Raw genomic sequence first — 16,214 nt, 5'->3', positions numbered from 1 at the left:
GAGAGAGAGAGAGAGAGAGAGAGAGAGAGAGAGAGAGAGAGAGAGAGAGAGAGAGAGAGAGAGAGAGAGAGAAACTTCTGATTTCATTGATATAGAGAACTCCCAGGTGAAAAAATTTCTTCTACCAGTACAAGTTGACCACCTCTTCTGAAACTTTATAGTCCTAAAAGATTTGTCTAGAACACTAAGGCTACCATGGTTCCAACTGTCAGTAGATGTCAGAGTTGCCATTTAAGCTCAGATCTTCTTGGGTTCAAGGACAGCTCTCTACCAAATATACATTTCATCCAGCTCTATGATTACATCAGTGTGAAAACAGTCTCTCTGGATTCCAGTCACCAACTTGGTGGCTTGACCCTGCATTTTGCAAGAATTCCATCCTGCCATCTTCTTCATTACACAACTTATAGTCTTAAAAAGTCAATTGACTTTCCCAGGGTCACACAGCTAGGCAATGTTAGAGCTGGGACTTGAATCCAGGTCTTTCTGACTCTGAAACCAGCTCTTTCTATCCCATTATATACCATGGTATACATGAATTAGCATCATCTTATACAGGTAAATCAATGGTTTAATGCAGTGATGGGCAAACTATGGCCTGCAGGCCAGATGAGGCCCCCTGAAATATTCTATCTGGCTGCGTGACATTATTCCTAATCTGAAACTTCAAAAGAGTTGCCTTAGAAATAGATTTGACAGGTGAGCATTTCTTTTCCTTTGGTAACCTCTTTAAAAAGTTTGCCCATCACTGGCTTAATGGATTTGGAATCAGAAAGACTTGGGTTCAAAGTCCATCTTGGGCACTTACTACTTTTGTGGCCTTGGCAAGTTCCTTAGCTTTTAAGTTCCTCAGTTTCCTCATCTTTAAAATGGGTGGTTTGGGGAATAGATTAGATGACCTCTAAGGAAGGTCCCTTCTACTTCTTCTTTTTTTTTTTTTTTTTAACTTCTGTGTATTGGCTCATAGGTGGAAGAGTGATAAAGGTGGGCGATGGGGGTCAAGTGACTTGCCCAGGGTCATACAGCTGGGAAGTGTCTGAGGCCAGATTTGAACCTAGGACCTCCCATCTCTAAGCCTGACTCTCAATCTACTGAGCTACCCAGCTGCCCCTTCCCTTCCATTTCTAAGTTTCTAAACATAGGACTTCAAGCCCAGGACTCCATTTTCCATGACATCTTGATCTTTATTCCATAACTAGTTTTCTATTCAATCTGTAGAAAATAATAATTTATTAACTTCTGCCTGCCTCTGTTTCCTCAACCATAAAATGGATCTCTCTCCCAGCATCATTGGAGGATCAAATGAGACATGTTAAGCACTTAGCATAGCATTTTACACATAGTAGGTGCTTATTATATGCTTGGATGCCCTTTTGCTTAGAACTTAGGTCTCCCAACTGTCAAGGCCGGTGTTTTGTCCTGCTATACCCCAATGTCTCTCCCAGCTGGGGCAGAGCAAACCTTTTGGGTATCATAGTTCTAGCTTGGAAGAATTCCTCTTTTCCAGGTATATAATTCTGACCTGATATGGGAAACAGAGGAGAATCCTGCTTCCTCAATCTGGGCTTTCAGATCCTTCAGCTCCCCTTCAGCTTTCTTCTTCTGTTCCAGGTGCTGTTGGATCTCCACCTTCAGGCAGAGTACTTCCTCCTGAAGGCCACTGTTTTTATCTCCTTGGGTTGGGGGAGGAGGAGGAAGACTAGAATGTTGGGTCTCCTCTGTCCCCAGGCTTTTCCCTGAAGCCTCTTTGATGCACTGAAAAGAAATTGAGGTTTAAATTGGTTAGATTCCCCAAGGGGAGAATATCCAGAGACCAAAGGGGGGAAAGGACAATGAAAACCATAAGAAGAATGGAGTACTCAGATCCCATGACATTTTCTTTCTTGTCCAGAATTTCTCTGGCCCATTGGGATGGCAGCACATAAGGGCATTGAATGGACCTTGTGGGGTAAGAGAATGACATACCAGATGAAAAAGGGGAGCTGCTGCCATTGGACAGTTCACTTGAGAATGATTATTGTCCTGTGCTAGAAGCTTGTAGTGGAGCTGGGACCAGTGGAAGCAAATGATAAAGACTAAGGCAATTTTTTTTTAAGGGGGAGAGAGGCTGGGCTGAGGTTGAGATTGAGATTGAGATGTGAGGACACCATGATTCTCTTGTTCTCATATTTTGAAAGTCCACCTAGAGTGGCTTCTAAACAAGAGAAAGAAAAGCAGAACAATAGTACTGCTCGTATGTCATTAGTACGCAAAGTAATTAAAAGTCGGAAAAAGCAAAAATAACCCCATGATCCTTGATGATATAACAAGAGATAGGGAGAACTTGGGCAGGTAAAGGAATGAACTGAAGTCACAGAATCATAGAATCAGAATGTTTAAACTGAAAGGAACCATACCTTACTTCCTGGTAGATGAATAGAGTGAAGCTACAACCTACCCGGGGAAAATGGTTAGATATCCTTTTCCTAAGAAATCTTCAGGCACAGACAGACACATGGCTGAGCCCCATGCCTAGAATCTACTCTCTCCTCATCTCTACCTCTTAGAAAGAAACTTCATTTTCATTCTTCATTCAGCTCAATAGCCATCTACTACAGAAGTCTTTCCTTATTTCCCCAGCTGCTAGTGCCTTCCCCCAGGAAACACCTTATATTTATTTTGTGTATACTTTCAATATACCTACCTATGGACAGGTTGACTCCTCACCCTTACCACAACTCCCCCTACTTCCTTGAGATAGATTGTAAGTTCTTTGATAATTCTCCTTTTAGTATATTCTGTGGCTATTATAGTATTGGTATATAGAATAGATCTGTGATGGCAAACCTATGGCATAGGTGCCAAAAATGGCATTCAGAGTGCTCTGTGGGCACCTAGCTCCCCTCCTTTCCTCCCCCTACCCAGAGTTCATTACTAGAAAGTTCGAGGGACTTGGGCAGAGCTGTTCCCTTCCCCCCTCTCCACTGTGCCTGACATTTTTTCATTTCACCTACCCCTCCACCCAGCAGCCCAATGAGAGCACTTTCTCCCTCCTGTGTGTGGGGTAAGGGGGGGATGGTGAGCGCCCAGCACTCAGTGGTGGGGAGGAGCATGGTACATGGTCTTGGGGAGGTGGGGGTAGATATGGGCAGGGCCCGGCACTCTATCTCTAAAAGGTTTGCCATCACTACTACTGATGGATTAATTTCAATTCTATGAGCTGCTCCTAATTTCCTTGTCCATAAGATGATGTATTGAACTAGATAATTTCTTTTAATCCCTTCCCTTCCTTCTTCGTATTAATACTAAGTATTGATTCCAAGACACAAAGGCGGTAAGGGCTAGGCAATTGGGGTTAAGTTGACTTGCCCGGGTCTCACAGCTAGGAAGTAAACTAGATCATTTTAAAAATCAATTCCATATCTAGGATCTGTGAACATCCTCCTAAAAAAATCTTCATATTCTTTACATGAGATGAATTGAATCACACTTAAAGTTCCAACCTCCCAATCTGAAAAACCAAATCCCCTTATCTCTTCATAGGACCTTTCCCCCCCCTACTACTTAATTATTCTTAATGATCTATGAAACTAGTCAGACAAAAAAAATCAAGTGTAGTAGCATTTGCAATTTCCAAGGTATAAATGCTCACGATAAATTTAACAATTGGGTTGGGTCCAAACCAGCTCTAACATATCCCTGGCAGACTATTCACCCTTCTACTCATCCGAGAGAGAGTGCTAGTATGTCATAAAAGTGTTGGGCATAAAGTTAGGAGAAATAGACTAAATTCCAGCTTCCTATGCTTATTATCCTAGGCAAGTCATTTAAGCCTATTTCCTTATGCACAAAAGGGGCAAAATACTTGAGAGGAAGGACCTTAGAGACCATTTAGACCAGTGATTCCCAAAGTGGGCACTACCACCCCCTGGTGGGTGCTACAGTGATCCAGGGAGGCGGTGATGGCCACAGGTGCATTTATCTTTCCTATTAATTGCTACTAAAATTTTTTAAAAATTAATTTCCAGGTGGCTAAGTAATATTTTTTTCTGGAAAGTGGGCAGTAGGCGAAAAAAGTTTGGGAACCACTGATTTAGACCAATTCCCTCATTCTACAAATGAAGAAATTGAATCATAGGCTCTTTATGTGACTTGTCAAAGAGAGTAAGCTGCAGAGGCAAAATCTGAACTCAGGTCACCTGCCTTCCCTTAACCTGCATACAGTAAGTACTTGTTAAACTGATTATATTCACATATACCAAGTGTTTTAGGGTCTACAAAGCAAAATAGGCTTGATCCTGCCAACCCCTGAAGCTATCACTCTATATCTCTTCTCTTTACAGCCAAATTCCTTAAAAAAGTATTCTGAATTCATTGACTACTTCTTCACACCATTCATTTTTACACCCTTTGCTTCTGACTACCATTTGAATGAAAATGGTCTCTTCAGTGTTAGTGGCTTATCTGTTGTTTGCCTTTCAATATTCATCCTTTAAAAATTGTCAGGTTTTGACACTGTTAAATAGTGTGCTTTGGCAGTATAACTATGAGGCCACCCTCTTGTTACTCCTCTCTGATAACTCCTCTTCACTTCCTTTGTTTGATTATTATCCATCTTCTATCCACTAAATTTGGATAGCTTCCTGATACTCCAAACTGGACTTCCTCTTTTCTCTCTGCACCTTGTCAGTGATCAGCTTCTGAGTTCAATTCTCATGCCTTCACTGATGACTTCTACATCTATATACCCCATCTTCACCTCTCTGCTGAGTTCCACTCTCATGTCTAACTGCCTGCTGGATATCGCTGATAGGATAAGGATCTGGTACATATCTAGGATGTCCAAAATTGGAACTTATCTTTTCCCTGAAACCAGTTCCTTCCGCCTCAAAACATCTTTATATTTCTGTTGAGGGTACATACCAGCACTGCAGTTTAAGAGTCATTCTTGATACTTCCCATGCGTACTTATTTTTTTCTTTAAAATCCTTTTGTCTTACGTATCTCTTTTGAGGCAAAAGAACAATAAAGGACTAGGCAGTTGGAGTTAAGTGACTTGCCCAGGATCACGCTGCTAGGAAAAGTCTACGACCAGTTTTAACCCAGGTCCTCCCAACTCCAGGCCTTAGCACTCTATCCACTGTGCTATGTCTCTGCCCTTTTCCACTTTCCCTCAACTGCCTCCTTCATTTGTCCTAGCCTGACCAATAACATACCACCATCCTAGTTCAAATACTCATCCTTTCTTGCTTGGACTTGCAATAGGCTCTTGATGAATCTCCCTGTTTCAAGCCTCATGTCAACCCAATCCATTTTCTGATCCAGCTGCCAAAAGAATCCCAGATTATTCATTGGAAAGATCTGCTCGTGTTACTCTCCAGAACAAGAATGTTCAATTATCTCTACTGTCTTTAAGATCAAAATAAAGTTATTGGCCTAGTATGAGAAGGCCCATTGGTTCTCATCTACCTTTTCAGACTTATTTCTAATTACAGTCCCCTTTATGCATTCTACATTGCTGCCAAACTGGCCCACTGGCTGTTACCTTAACTTAGCATTCCATGTGCCACATCCATGCCTTCTCACTCTGCTCCACAGAAGCTAGAGCTTTCTCCAAGGCTCAATTCAGTTGCCCTGTTCTCCAGAAGCCTTTTCTCATGTCCTTAGTTAATAAGGTAAAACACTATATCTCTCAGTTCTGGGAATTGTTGCTGGCTGTCCTCCAAGTTTGGAATTCTCCCCTTCCTTTGTCTCTGCCTCCTGCCTTCTCTGATTTCCTTTAACTCCCAACTAAAATCTCATCATCAACAGAAAGCCTGTCTCAATCCCTCTTTATCCTAGTGTCTTCCCTCTCTTAAGTATCTCCCATTTATCCTGTATTTAGCTGCTTGCTTTGTACTTATTTATTTGCTTGTTGTTCATCCCATTAGGTTAGAGCACTTTGCCTCTTTTTGTACACTCCCCCCTTCCACTAGTGCCTAGAAACATACTAAGCACTTAATAAATATGCATTGACTTATTTTCTGAGAGGGTCCTCTACTTTCCAAAATTATCCTGTTTGTTTGGGTTTTGTTTTGTTTTTTGTCCTGTTTTGCTTTAAAACCCTTACCTTCTTGCCCTAATAACAACTCTAAGACAGAAGGACAAGGGCTAGGCAGTCAGGTTTAAGTGACTTGCCCAGAGTCACATAGCTAGGAAGTGTCTGAGGTCAAATTTGAACTCAGGTCCTCCTGATTCCAAGCTTGGAGCTCTGTCCACTGTGCCACCTCACTACCTCCTATATTTTCTTTTAATAGGTTGCTTCTCTTGGTAGAATGTAAGTTCCTAAAGAGCAGCAATCATTTTCTGTATCTACAGGATTTAATAACACTATTTTACACATATTTGGTATTGAAATTAATTATGTGCAATCTTTTGCTTTCTTCTTTTGAACTCATTTACTTTTTTTTTTTATCCTTGGGAATTTTGTCTGTTTTCTATGATTTCCTAGAGATAAGGGTTAGTTAGTGTTATTCCTTAAACACTACTCCAAAGTTAATTCCATTAAGTCCTACTGATTTAAATAATAGTTATTTTTATATACACTTTATTCTAGGTTTGACTTTTCATCCTTTTATTAAAACTAGGACTCATTTTATACTGAATGTAAGAGGAAAAAATGAATAGGGGTATATTTAATATCCTCCATTGATGAAAAAAAACACTAATCACATAATAGAATCAGGAAATATGGTTAGAGAGCAGTTTACCCAGAAAAGATCTGGGCAATTGTATTAGACTGAAAATTCATTATAAATCAACTGTATAATGTGGCTACAAATAAAACCAGCCAGATCTTTGACTTTATTAACAAAATACAATGTCCATAAGGTTTGTGAAGGAATAGTTTTTGGGGGGGTTGTGCTGATCAAATAAATACATGTGGAATATGGTTTTCAGTTATATGAGTTCTACTTGAGAAGAGAAATTGACAAAATGTAGCTAAGTACAGAGGAAGGAGACTAGGATAGGAAGTGCTCTGTCTCTGAAGCCACATTATGAAGAATGCTTAATGGAGTTGGGTATAATTAGCCTGGAGAAAAGAGAAAACTTGGAGGTGGTGAATGGGGCAGAACAAGATAACTCTCTTCCAATATTTGAAGAGTTGGAGCTCCAAGAAAGATGAGACCTTCTTGGCCCCATGTAGGAAGCTACAATCAATGGGTGAAAGTTACAGGACTCATCGTAAGTAACGAATCCATAATAATTAGAGCAAAATGGCAGAAATGGCCTTGGGAGGCACTGATGATTTTCCCATCATTTCGGGATCCACCCATGGAGGCTAAATGACCACTTTAGGAAAATATTTTAGAGAGAATTCATACTCCAGGCAAACATTGGACTAGATGACCTCTAACTTTCCCATCAGCCCTCAGAGTCTATGATTTTACTAGTCAATATTTCTATTCAGCATTTTTTGTAATAGCCAAAATGAATATATTAAAAATTGCAGCTATGATCTAATGGGGACAGCTAGGTATCACAGTGGATAGAGTGCTGAGCCTGGAGTCAAGATTCATCTTTCTGAGTTCAAATCTGGCCTCAGACTCTTACATGTTGAAAAGAAAATCACTTAACCCTTTTAGCCACAATTCCTCGTCTATAAAATGAGCTGGAGAAGGAAATGGCAAACCACTCCAGTATCTAAGCCAAGAAAATTCCAAATGGGTCACAAAGAGTTGGACAAATGAAAAACAACTGAACAACAATCATCTAGGAAAGGTGAGAGGAAGAAATATCTTATTTCCCTTTTCTGAAAGTGTATTGTGTAATTTGGGAAGTTGATTTTTTGTGTATTTCCTATGTACATCTTCCTACTTTTGGCCTTTCTAATCTTGTTATCCCAGGACTGGACAATTTCTTTATATTCCTTTTTTTTTCTCCTTGACCTTAGTTTTTGTAACTTTCCCAATGCCTTTTTGGTTTCTGAGGCATCCTGAGTTTCTTGTCACACTGCCTGGTCAAATGTATTGTTTTTTTTCATATGAGCCTTCAGGCCTCTTCTTTTTGAACCCCTGTAACTCAGTTCTCTTCACTGGCTCTTTCCTTACTAAATGGTCTATGTTTGTTTTAAAAGTTTGCTTTCCCCAATTGTCTTTTCTCTATCTTACTAACTTCTGACTTCCTTTCTCTTTGGATCTTGAATACCGTATCCTGGACCATTTCTTCTCCAATAGGATGGACAACTGTCTTAGTTAATTATTCTAGTTTAGTCCAAGGAAATTGTCCTCTTTGTACCCCCAAATTCTATTTTGATGATGTGACCTAAGACCAGATACTTGTGTAAAGCTATTAAATTTACCTAATGCATCTTGAGTCCAGTTGTGAAGAGGAAGCAGTCTGACAAAATGGGAAGAAATGAGCCTCAGATGTGGCATTCTGCAAGCTGTAGGTAGTGAGTGGCTTGAAAGGTAGCAAAAAGTCAAGCGTGTTAGTGGAATGCCCTAGGGGTAGCTAAGAGGTCTTGGGAGCATGAATCAAGCCCATTACCCAAGGCTGCAACCAAGCCAAAAGTAAAGATAATATTGGCCCAGGTTCAAATGGTCGTTTCCCTAGAAGCAAATGAACACATCTTGGAGCATTGTGACACCATGAGGTTAAGTCAAAACAAGCTTTATTGCATTGTCAGCAGGGGAAATCACCTCCTACAGATCACTGAGTTTCCAAGAGAGTGTACAAAGATTCATAATCCCTGGGTTTCTGCTATATACACACTGAGTTTAATGAAAGTCAACAACATGATGTGATAAACAGTAGTTCAAGAGGCTCTTCATTAATAGGCCCACCTAGTCAGGTTCTTGATCAGTTTCTGATCTCATGGATCTGACTCTGATCTGATCAATCATTTAATAAATCCTTCCCAATCCACCCAGGGGTTTGGGCGGGTGGGTACCTGTTGGAGGAAGATACACATTCTAAAGAGCAAGAGATTTTACTTACAGGATTAGCCTAACTTTCTCAAAGTGGGTCAGAGCACTCTATTATGAAGAGGAAGACCAAAGAGGAAATGACCTACATGTTGGCTCCCGTAGGATGCCTGCTTAGCCTTGGGCCAGCTCCCCTAAGATTGGTTTATTTAGATCATCAAGTATCCCGCCCCTTCCAACCTTATTTCCTGTAAATTCTAAGACTGTCCTACCAATGAATGCTATTCAGGGTCTCTCTGGCTAACCTAATAATAGGAATTCTCACTTATCTTATAGGGTCCCCTAGCCCCATGATTTAAAGGGTCAACAAAAAACAAAAGAACTGGTCTCAATAGTATTAGAAACCAGAGATGTTATTCTGGAGGGTTCAATAGGGATATCTCATATAGAAGGAAGGAAGGAAGGAATCTCATGCAGGAATTCAAGAAAAGGGTCAAAGATGGATATAACCAAGCAACAGAAAGAACCATGGTCTAAGGTGAAGAAGCTTCATTGGGGAAGTGGGGGACCCCCTACTCTCTATGTCATCTCCTTGAAGGCCATCTCCGAAGCCAAAACATATGAAATGAGCACCTTAAGAGATCCAACTTAGTAAGAGGGCAGGGAATATCCATGAAATGAAATAGCCCCAGGAAGCCACCACCACCTTCTCCCCATCTCAACCACCTTTTGTTGTGGGTTTTTTCCCCCCTGAATGTCCTGGGTAGGAAGAGTTTAGTCACTGTCTGAGAGAAAGAAGAGTCTTCAAAACATATTCTCTGGCTCTTAACAACCTGGGGCAGTTACTCAGGATAATGCCAAAGCCTGGCATAGGAGATATTCAGTGTGTGAAGGATGGGGGAAGAAGGAAAGTGCCCGTGGTCTGGTGGCGAGTGCTATAGGAGAACTGTCTTTGGCCTAGGTCCTTGTTTGGCATTTATTCTTGGACACATCAAGCAAGTATAGACATAAGGCACATGTTTGCAGATAGGGCAGTTTGGTGAGCAGAGGTGAATCTGCCTTTGCCACACAGTACTAAATAAAATATAGGCCCCAAGGTGTGTTCTTGCCTTACTATCTGCTAGCCATGAGACGCTGGTTGGTCAGTAATCAGTTTGTCAGATTCCTCTGAATAGGTAGCACACAGCCTCCCAGAGCTACCCAAGGAGCACCTCTTCAGGAAGAAGTCCCACATTCTGCTTGGTTCCCCAAAGCCCATTGAAGACGCCCTCTTGGCTACAAGAGGCCAAAGGGGCCTCTGTCCTGTGAGAAGTAAGAGAATTCTTGAAGCCACTGGTACAGAGAGGAGGGATGGAGAAGGGAGAGGTAAGCTGGGGAGAATCAGTTAAAAAAAGGACAAAGGGAGAGGGAAAATACTGGCAGGGGGTTCCAGTCCATGTGTTCAATGTTGCCTTTTCAGCTGCCATAGGCCCCAGGAGACCATCAGACTCCCAACGGGTAGTGTATCTCCCCCCCTGGGAACCCCAGGACCTGGCGCTGACTTACTTGCTGGTGGGTATTGCTGTGTGTGGCTTCCTCTTCAATACTGTCAGTGAATTCAGTGCTAGCATCCTCAGTGTCCTCACCCACGGTTGTGCCTGGAAGAAAAGACCAAAAGGGTGACTGACCCCCCCAAGCAGCAACTAAGCTCACATTCCTCTTGCTGGTCTCTGATTGTCTGCCTCCTCCATTCCCCACCTAATACAAACCATCCGGAGGGAAGAGGTGAAAAGCTACACCTTCAGGCTGACCTTCTGCTGGAACTTTTGGTTCTCTATTTATTTACAGTGTCATTGATGACATCAGGTCTGGAACTACTAAGCCATGAAAAAGCCAGGCCTGTCCTTGAACATGGTCTTGGCTGAATAGATGCTTAAAGGATTAGACACTCACCATTATAGCAGGGAAGGGAATGCAGCTGCTGACTAGGAGCCAGAAAACGTGAGTTTTCTTCCCAGCTCATTATTTGTCTTACTGTAAAACCTCACTTTCCCCCATCAATAAAATGGGACAATACACTACCTACTTACAACCACTTGGAAGATTCCTTCCTTAGGTCTGGTTGATGTAAATGTTCTCCAATGTGGACCTATCAACCCAATTCCTTCTATTTTTTCCACTTTCTTGAGAATTTAGCCATCTGAAGGAATGATGCTCCAAAAATAGCTAGCATAAGTTGCTCTTTCAAGACTCCTCCTCCAAAAACCTCAATGAACTGATGCAGAGTGAAATGAGCAGAACCAGGAAAACATTGTACACAGAAAGTAAAACATTGTGGAATGATCCAACGTAATGGACCTTGCTACTGATAGCAATGCAACAAGCCTGGACAACTCTGAAAGACTTGTGGGAAAGAATGCTAACTACATTGAAAGAAAGAACTGTGGGAGCGGAAATGTAAAAGACATCACTTATCACATATGGGTATGTGATTTGGGGTTTAGGCTTTAAAAAATCGCTCTATAGAAAAAATGAATAATGTAGAAATGGGTATTGAGTGATAACATTTGTACAACCGAGTGGAATTGCTTTTTGGCTCTGGGAGGGCAGAGGAAAGAAGGGAAGGAAAGAAAATGAATCATGTAAACATGGAAAAATATTTAAAATTTAAAATTAAAAAAAAAAAGACTCCTCCAAGGACATTGTGCTACTAAAAAGCCCAAGGAGAACCCAGACCCAAGAAGGGAACTGAGACAAGTCGAGGTCATTCAAACATCTACACAGAAAGGATGGTACATGCCTCATCCATGCCACCTCTCTCTCTTTAATCCTCCTTCTACCCCCACTCCCACTGGAGCCTTCATTGGATTTAAATCTTTAAGTATCCTAATTTCTTCCTCAGAGTTGCCTGGTCTAGAGGGCTTCCCTCTCACAAGTCCCAACTTCTTCATGGCTTTTTCTTTCCCCAGATGAAAGTCAATCTAAACGGGAACATTCTTCCCTTTCTCAAGCCTGATCTGTTCTTTCATCAGCAAGGGAACCCACCACCTCCTCTGGGAGACAAACTCCAAGAGATGCTTGTCTGCTACGTCTTTTGTGAAGGATACTTCTCCCTTTACCAGTCTGTCACATGGACTTCCAAACTGTTTTTCAGGGTTTGTAGCCATTCTGGATCAGACCAGCTTGTGACCAATGATGATGACAAATGCCTATGGCTCTGCGGAATGTGAAGGAAACCCCAGTGACGATGGAATTTAGAGTTGGAAGGACCCTTGACACCTAGGTCCAATCCCCTTCATATAACTGATGGGGAAACGAAAACTCACAGAGGACCAAGCTATGATAATCAGGTCGTCTGTTGACAAATTCAGTGGTTAGTGCATTTAGATTTAGGTACAAAGGTAACTGTGTTTTTCCCTAGATCGTGACAGTATCTTTTATCTGCACCTCATTAAGCTGAAATCACCATTTCCTTTGGCAGCCTATTTCACAAATACTCTGCTCTTGTCTTTTCCATCTGGGAAATGGGAATGTGGTCCTTTGAACATGGACATCTTTGGAGGAAAACTTCAGTGTGACTAACAAATAAGGAGATCCAAAAGGATACACGGCATCACTATAGTTGCTTGTCACCTGATGCCATGGCTGTTCCCAATTGTCACTTCAAAGAACTGAACAGGGGGCAGCTGGGTGGCTCCATGAATTGAGAGTCAGGCCCAGAGATGGGAGGTCCTGGGTTCGAATCTGGCCTCAGAAACTTCCTAGCTGTGTGACTCTGGACAAGTCACTTAACCCCCACTGCCTAGCCCTTACCACTCTTCTATCTTAGAACCAATACCCAGTATTGATTCTAAAACAGAAGGTAAGGGTTTAAAAAAAACCTGAACAGTAAACTTGGCTTTTTCTAGGGGTTTCCATCATGCTAAGGCTCACAGCCCAGCATCACCAGCAATACATAGATTATATCTCTGTATTGCGAGCAGAACCTTCATTTAAGGTTCTCCCATACAATGCTTGGCCACCCCAGTTATACTTTTCTGGGTCTCAGTGGGCTTAAGTCCACAGTGCTTTGACGTGGCCAATGAAGGAAGCTATTTTGTTTGACCATAGAGATTTATTACAAGGCCTTTTTCTTTTTTCTCCTTAATGATTGGGGCTGCAAATAGAATATTAATTGAAAAAAGAAGCTTGTATGAAAAATAAGACCACATTGTGTTATGAGACAGTCAGAAAGTCCGCCAGTGCTCTTTCCAGCAAATTAGGCCAAGAGTTATTTCACTGGAATCATCTCTGGGGAGGGGTAAACCTTTCTGCTTCAGGGGCTTTGTAACCTAATTAAAACGGGCTTTACTAGTGGATGTCTGAGCAGTGGGGAAATGCTTCCTTTTTGTTCCATCTTTCCTCATAAAACAGTACAAATCAGAACTTTTCTTTGAGTTTTCTCATAAAGAGACTTGGCCTACTCCATTTGCAGAGGGATGGTTAAAACAAGGTCTCCTATTATAACTTTTGATAGCCATGGAGCTGATATGGTGGCAGGAGTAATGGGAAGGAGCTCAGATTCAAGGATTCGTTCAGAGGGAGGAAACTTCACTCCATACATGTCAGATAAATGCTCCAACTCCATCTTTTCTCCCCATATTCCTAAGAGCAGATTCCCCATTCAAAATAACCGAAGTGGGGGCAGCTGGGTAGCTCAGTGGATTGAGAGCCAGACCTAGAGATGGGAGGTCCTAGGTTCAAATCTGACCTCAGACACTTCCCAGCTGTGTGACCCTGGGCAAGTCACTTGACCCCCACTGCCTACCCTTACCACTCTTCTGCCTTGGAGCCAATACACAGTATTGACTCCAAGATGGAAGGTAAGGGTATTAAAAAAAAAAAAAAAGATATTAGGAAAATCAAAATAACCGAAGTTGGGGCAGGCAATATAGTAGGTGGGAAAAATTGTCCCTGAAATCTCTTCTCTGAGACATTTCTCTCTTCCATCCCATACACAGAAACTCAATTAACTCAGCCTGAACTGGCTGCTTGTCTCTGGATTCCCAAATCCTGCTCTCCCCTCTCTAGTTTACCCAATGGTAACAAACGTTTATCCTACCTCTTGACTATGAAAATGAAACCAAGATGTCCTTCCTTTCCCTAGTTCCAACTCCATTATTTGGGCTGTTTTATAACTTATTACATCTCTGCTCCCACAGCCTTAAAGATTCTTCAGTCTTTGGCCGATAGCAAGTCCTGAATGAGGAAAACTCTCGGTGTACCATTTTTAGAGGGATGGAGGAAAATTTAAAAAACAGAGTTTGGAAAAAATATGGGAACAAAAGAAGTGTATTTGAGTGTATACATATATTATCTACTCTTCTCTTCATTCATCTTTTATCTTCCATATGTCATTAAGAGTATAACCTTCTTGGAGACAGTTAGGTTGCTCAGCAGATAGTGAGCCATATTTGGAGTTGGGAATACCTGGGTTCAAATCTGGCCCTTTCTAGCTATATGACCCTGGGCAAGTCACTTAATTCCCACCACCTAGCCCTTACTGCTCTTCTTCTATAGAACCAATACACAGTATTGATTCCATGATTGAAGGTAAGAGTTCAAAAAAAAAAGTATGACCCTCTTTCTTGAGCATTTCATTAAGCTTCTCTCAAGTAGCAAATTATCTAATGTTTCTTATAAAATTAATTTCTAGTAATTTAAGAATACATAAAAGTTTAGAATGGTTAAAAACTTTAAAGCTCTAGGGCAGTGATTCCCAAAGTGGGCGCCGCCGCCCCCTGGTGGGTGCTGCAGTGATCCAGAGAGGCAGTGATGGTCACAGGTGCATTTTGGAACATGGATTCAGTGCGGTAACCAACTTATTAACAAAAAAAAAGAAACCAATTGCAAATAGTCAATTACGGTGATTTAAGATTACTGCTGATGAAAATAGAGCCGAGGATTACTGAATTGGTCGCAGCACACCAGGTTCATCCTTCTCATTAAGATGATTTCAAATGTTTTAACTTTTTTGTATTACATTCTATTCTGATTTCAATAAATAGTTTCATAATTTCAAAGTTCAATGTTTCTAATTTACACCTTTCTTTAGTATATTTTATGAAAAAGGTAGAAACATTAATACATATATCTTTCCTATTGATTGCTATTAAAATTGAAAAAAAATTAATTTCCAGGGGCACTAAGTAATATTTTTTCTGGAAAGGGTGCAGTAGGCAAAAAAGTTTGGGGACCATTGCTCTAGGACAAACTGCCTAGGAATAAAATAAACTCTTAATACCTGAGTCATTCTTCCCCCTGAAATAGACTAAAGCCTGAAGAAATAGCCTATGATCAGATTTTACTCATGATACTTTGGTGGTTTTATTTTTCCAAAGGAGTAGCTTTATAGTCTAGGGAACTGGTTCTCAAAGTGTGGTTCAGTTAAGTAGTGAGTACTAGATTTGGATTGAGGAAGACCTGAATTCAAATCCTGCCCCAGACATCTACTGTGACCCTGGGTAAATCATTTGATCTCTCCCAGTCTCAGTTTCCTCATTTATAAAATGATTATAATAAATAAGATCTACCTCACCGAGTTTTGGTGAGAATCACATATGTGAAGCATTAACTTTAGTGGTCTGCAGATACATAAAATGTGGGCCATAGAGTTTATTTGATCTTATTTTAGGATTTTTTTTTTTGTTTTATCAAAATCTAACTGTTTTCTTGTCGTGGGATGAAGATGATCTCGAAGGCTAAGTCTGAACAGTACTAGTGCCAGCTAGTAGGTCCAGACTGGAAAGACTTTAATTACAGATTGGCTGTCTGTCTGTCACCTTTGGAGGACTAGCTTGGTTTGGTGAGTTCTGTTCCCTCATCAAGAGAAGGTTGACTGCCGGGGGACGAATTTTATTTTGCCATAGCAAATCAGAACAATCATCTCTGAAGGTGTGGAAGGGTTGCTATCTGTAGCAGCAGAGAGAAGATCAGAATTTAGGAAATTATGGATCTCTTGAAGCCTATTGTTCCATCACTGATTTGAATATACAAAGCACACAGACATAAATCTGTAGTTACATAAATACAGTGATGTGAAAATGCTTTTTAAAAGTCTCAAGCATGATACGAAAGTATCCTATTATTATGACTTGGACAAAAGATCTACAATTACTTTTGGTACTTTCTTTTCCTTTCTTTTAAACTTTGACCTTCTGTCTTAAAATTGGTAACTAAGTATGGACTCTAAGGCAGAAGAACAGCAAGAGCTAGGCAACAGGTTAAATGACTTGCCCAGGGTCACACAGCTAAAAAATATCTGAGACCAAATTTGAAACCAGTCCTCCTGAGTCCAGATCTGGCACTCTA

The 16,214-nt window shown here is 41.0% G+C and overlaps 1 protein-coding gene across 8 annotated transcripts in view; it reads right to left on the bottom strand.

Annotated features, from left to right (window-relative positions):
• Positions 1 to 16,214, bottom strand: part of LOC123244207 (myomegalin-like) — a 254,997-nt gene that overhangs the window by 59,783 nt on the left and 179,000 nt on the right. For all 8 annotated transcript variants that reach the window (XM_044672538.1, XM_044672537.1, XM_044672539.1 and 5 more), the window contains 2 exons: positions 10,431 to 10,522; positions 1,523 to 1,755 (listed from right to left, as the gene is read on the bottom strand). In XM_044672538.1, the coding sequence (XP_044528473.1) occupies positions 1,523 to 1,755; positions 10,431 to 10,522 (325 nt within the window). The remainder of the gene's footprint in view (positions 1 to 1,522; positions 1,756 to 10,430; positions 10,523 to 16,214) is intronic.

Source organism: Gracilinanus agilis, chromosome 4, assembly GCF_016433145.1.
Source record: "Gracilinanus agilis isolate LMUSP501 chromosome 4, AgileGrace, whole genome shotgun sequence".
Classification (NCBI taxonomy): domain Eukaryota; kingdom Metazoa; phylum Chordata; class Mammalia; order Didelphimorphia; family Didelphidae; genus Gracilinanus; species Gracilinanus agilis.
The sequence above is the reverse complement of the archived record's forward strand: the minus strand, read 5'-3'. Positions and strand labels throughout refer to the sequence as shown.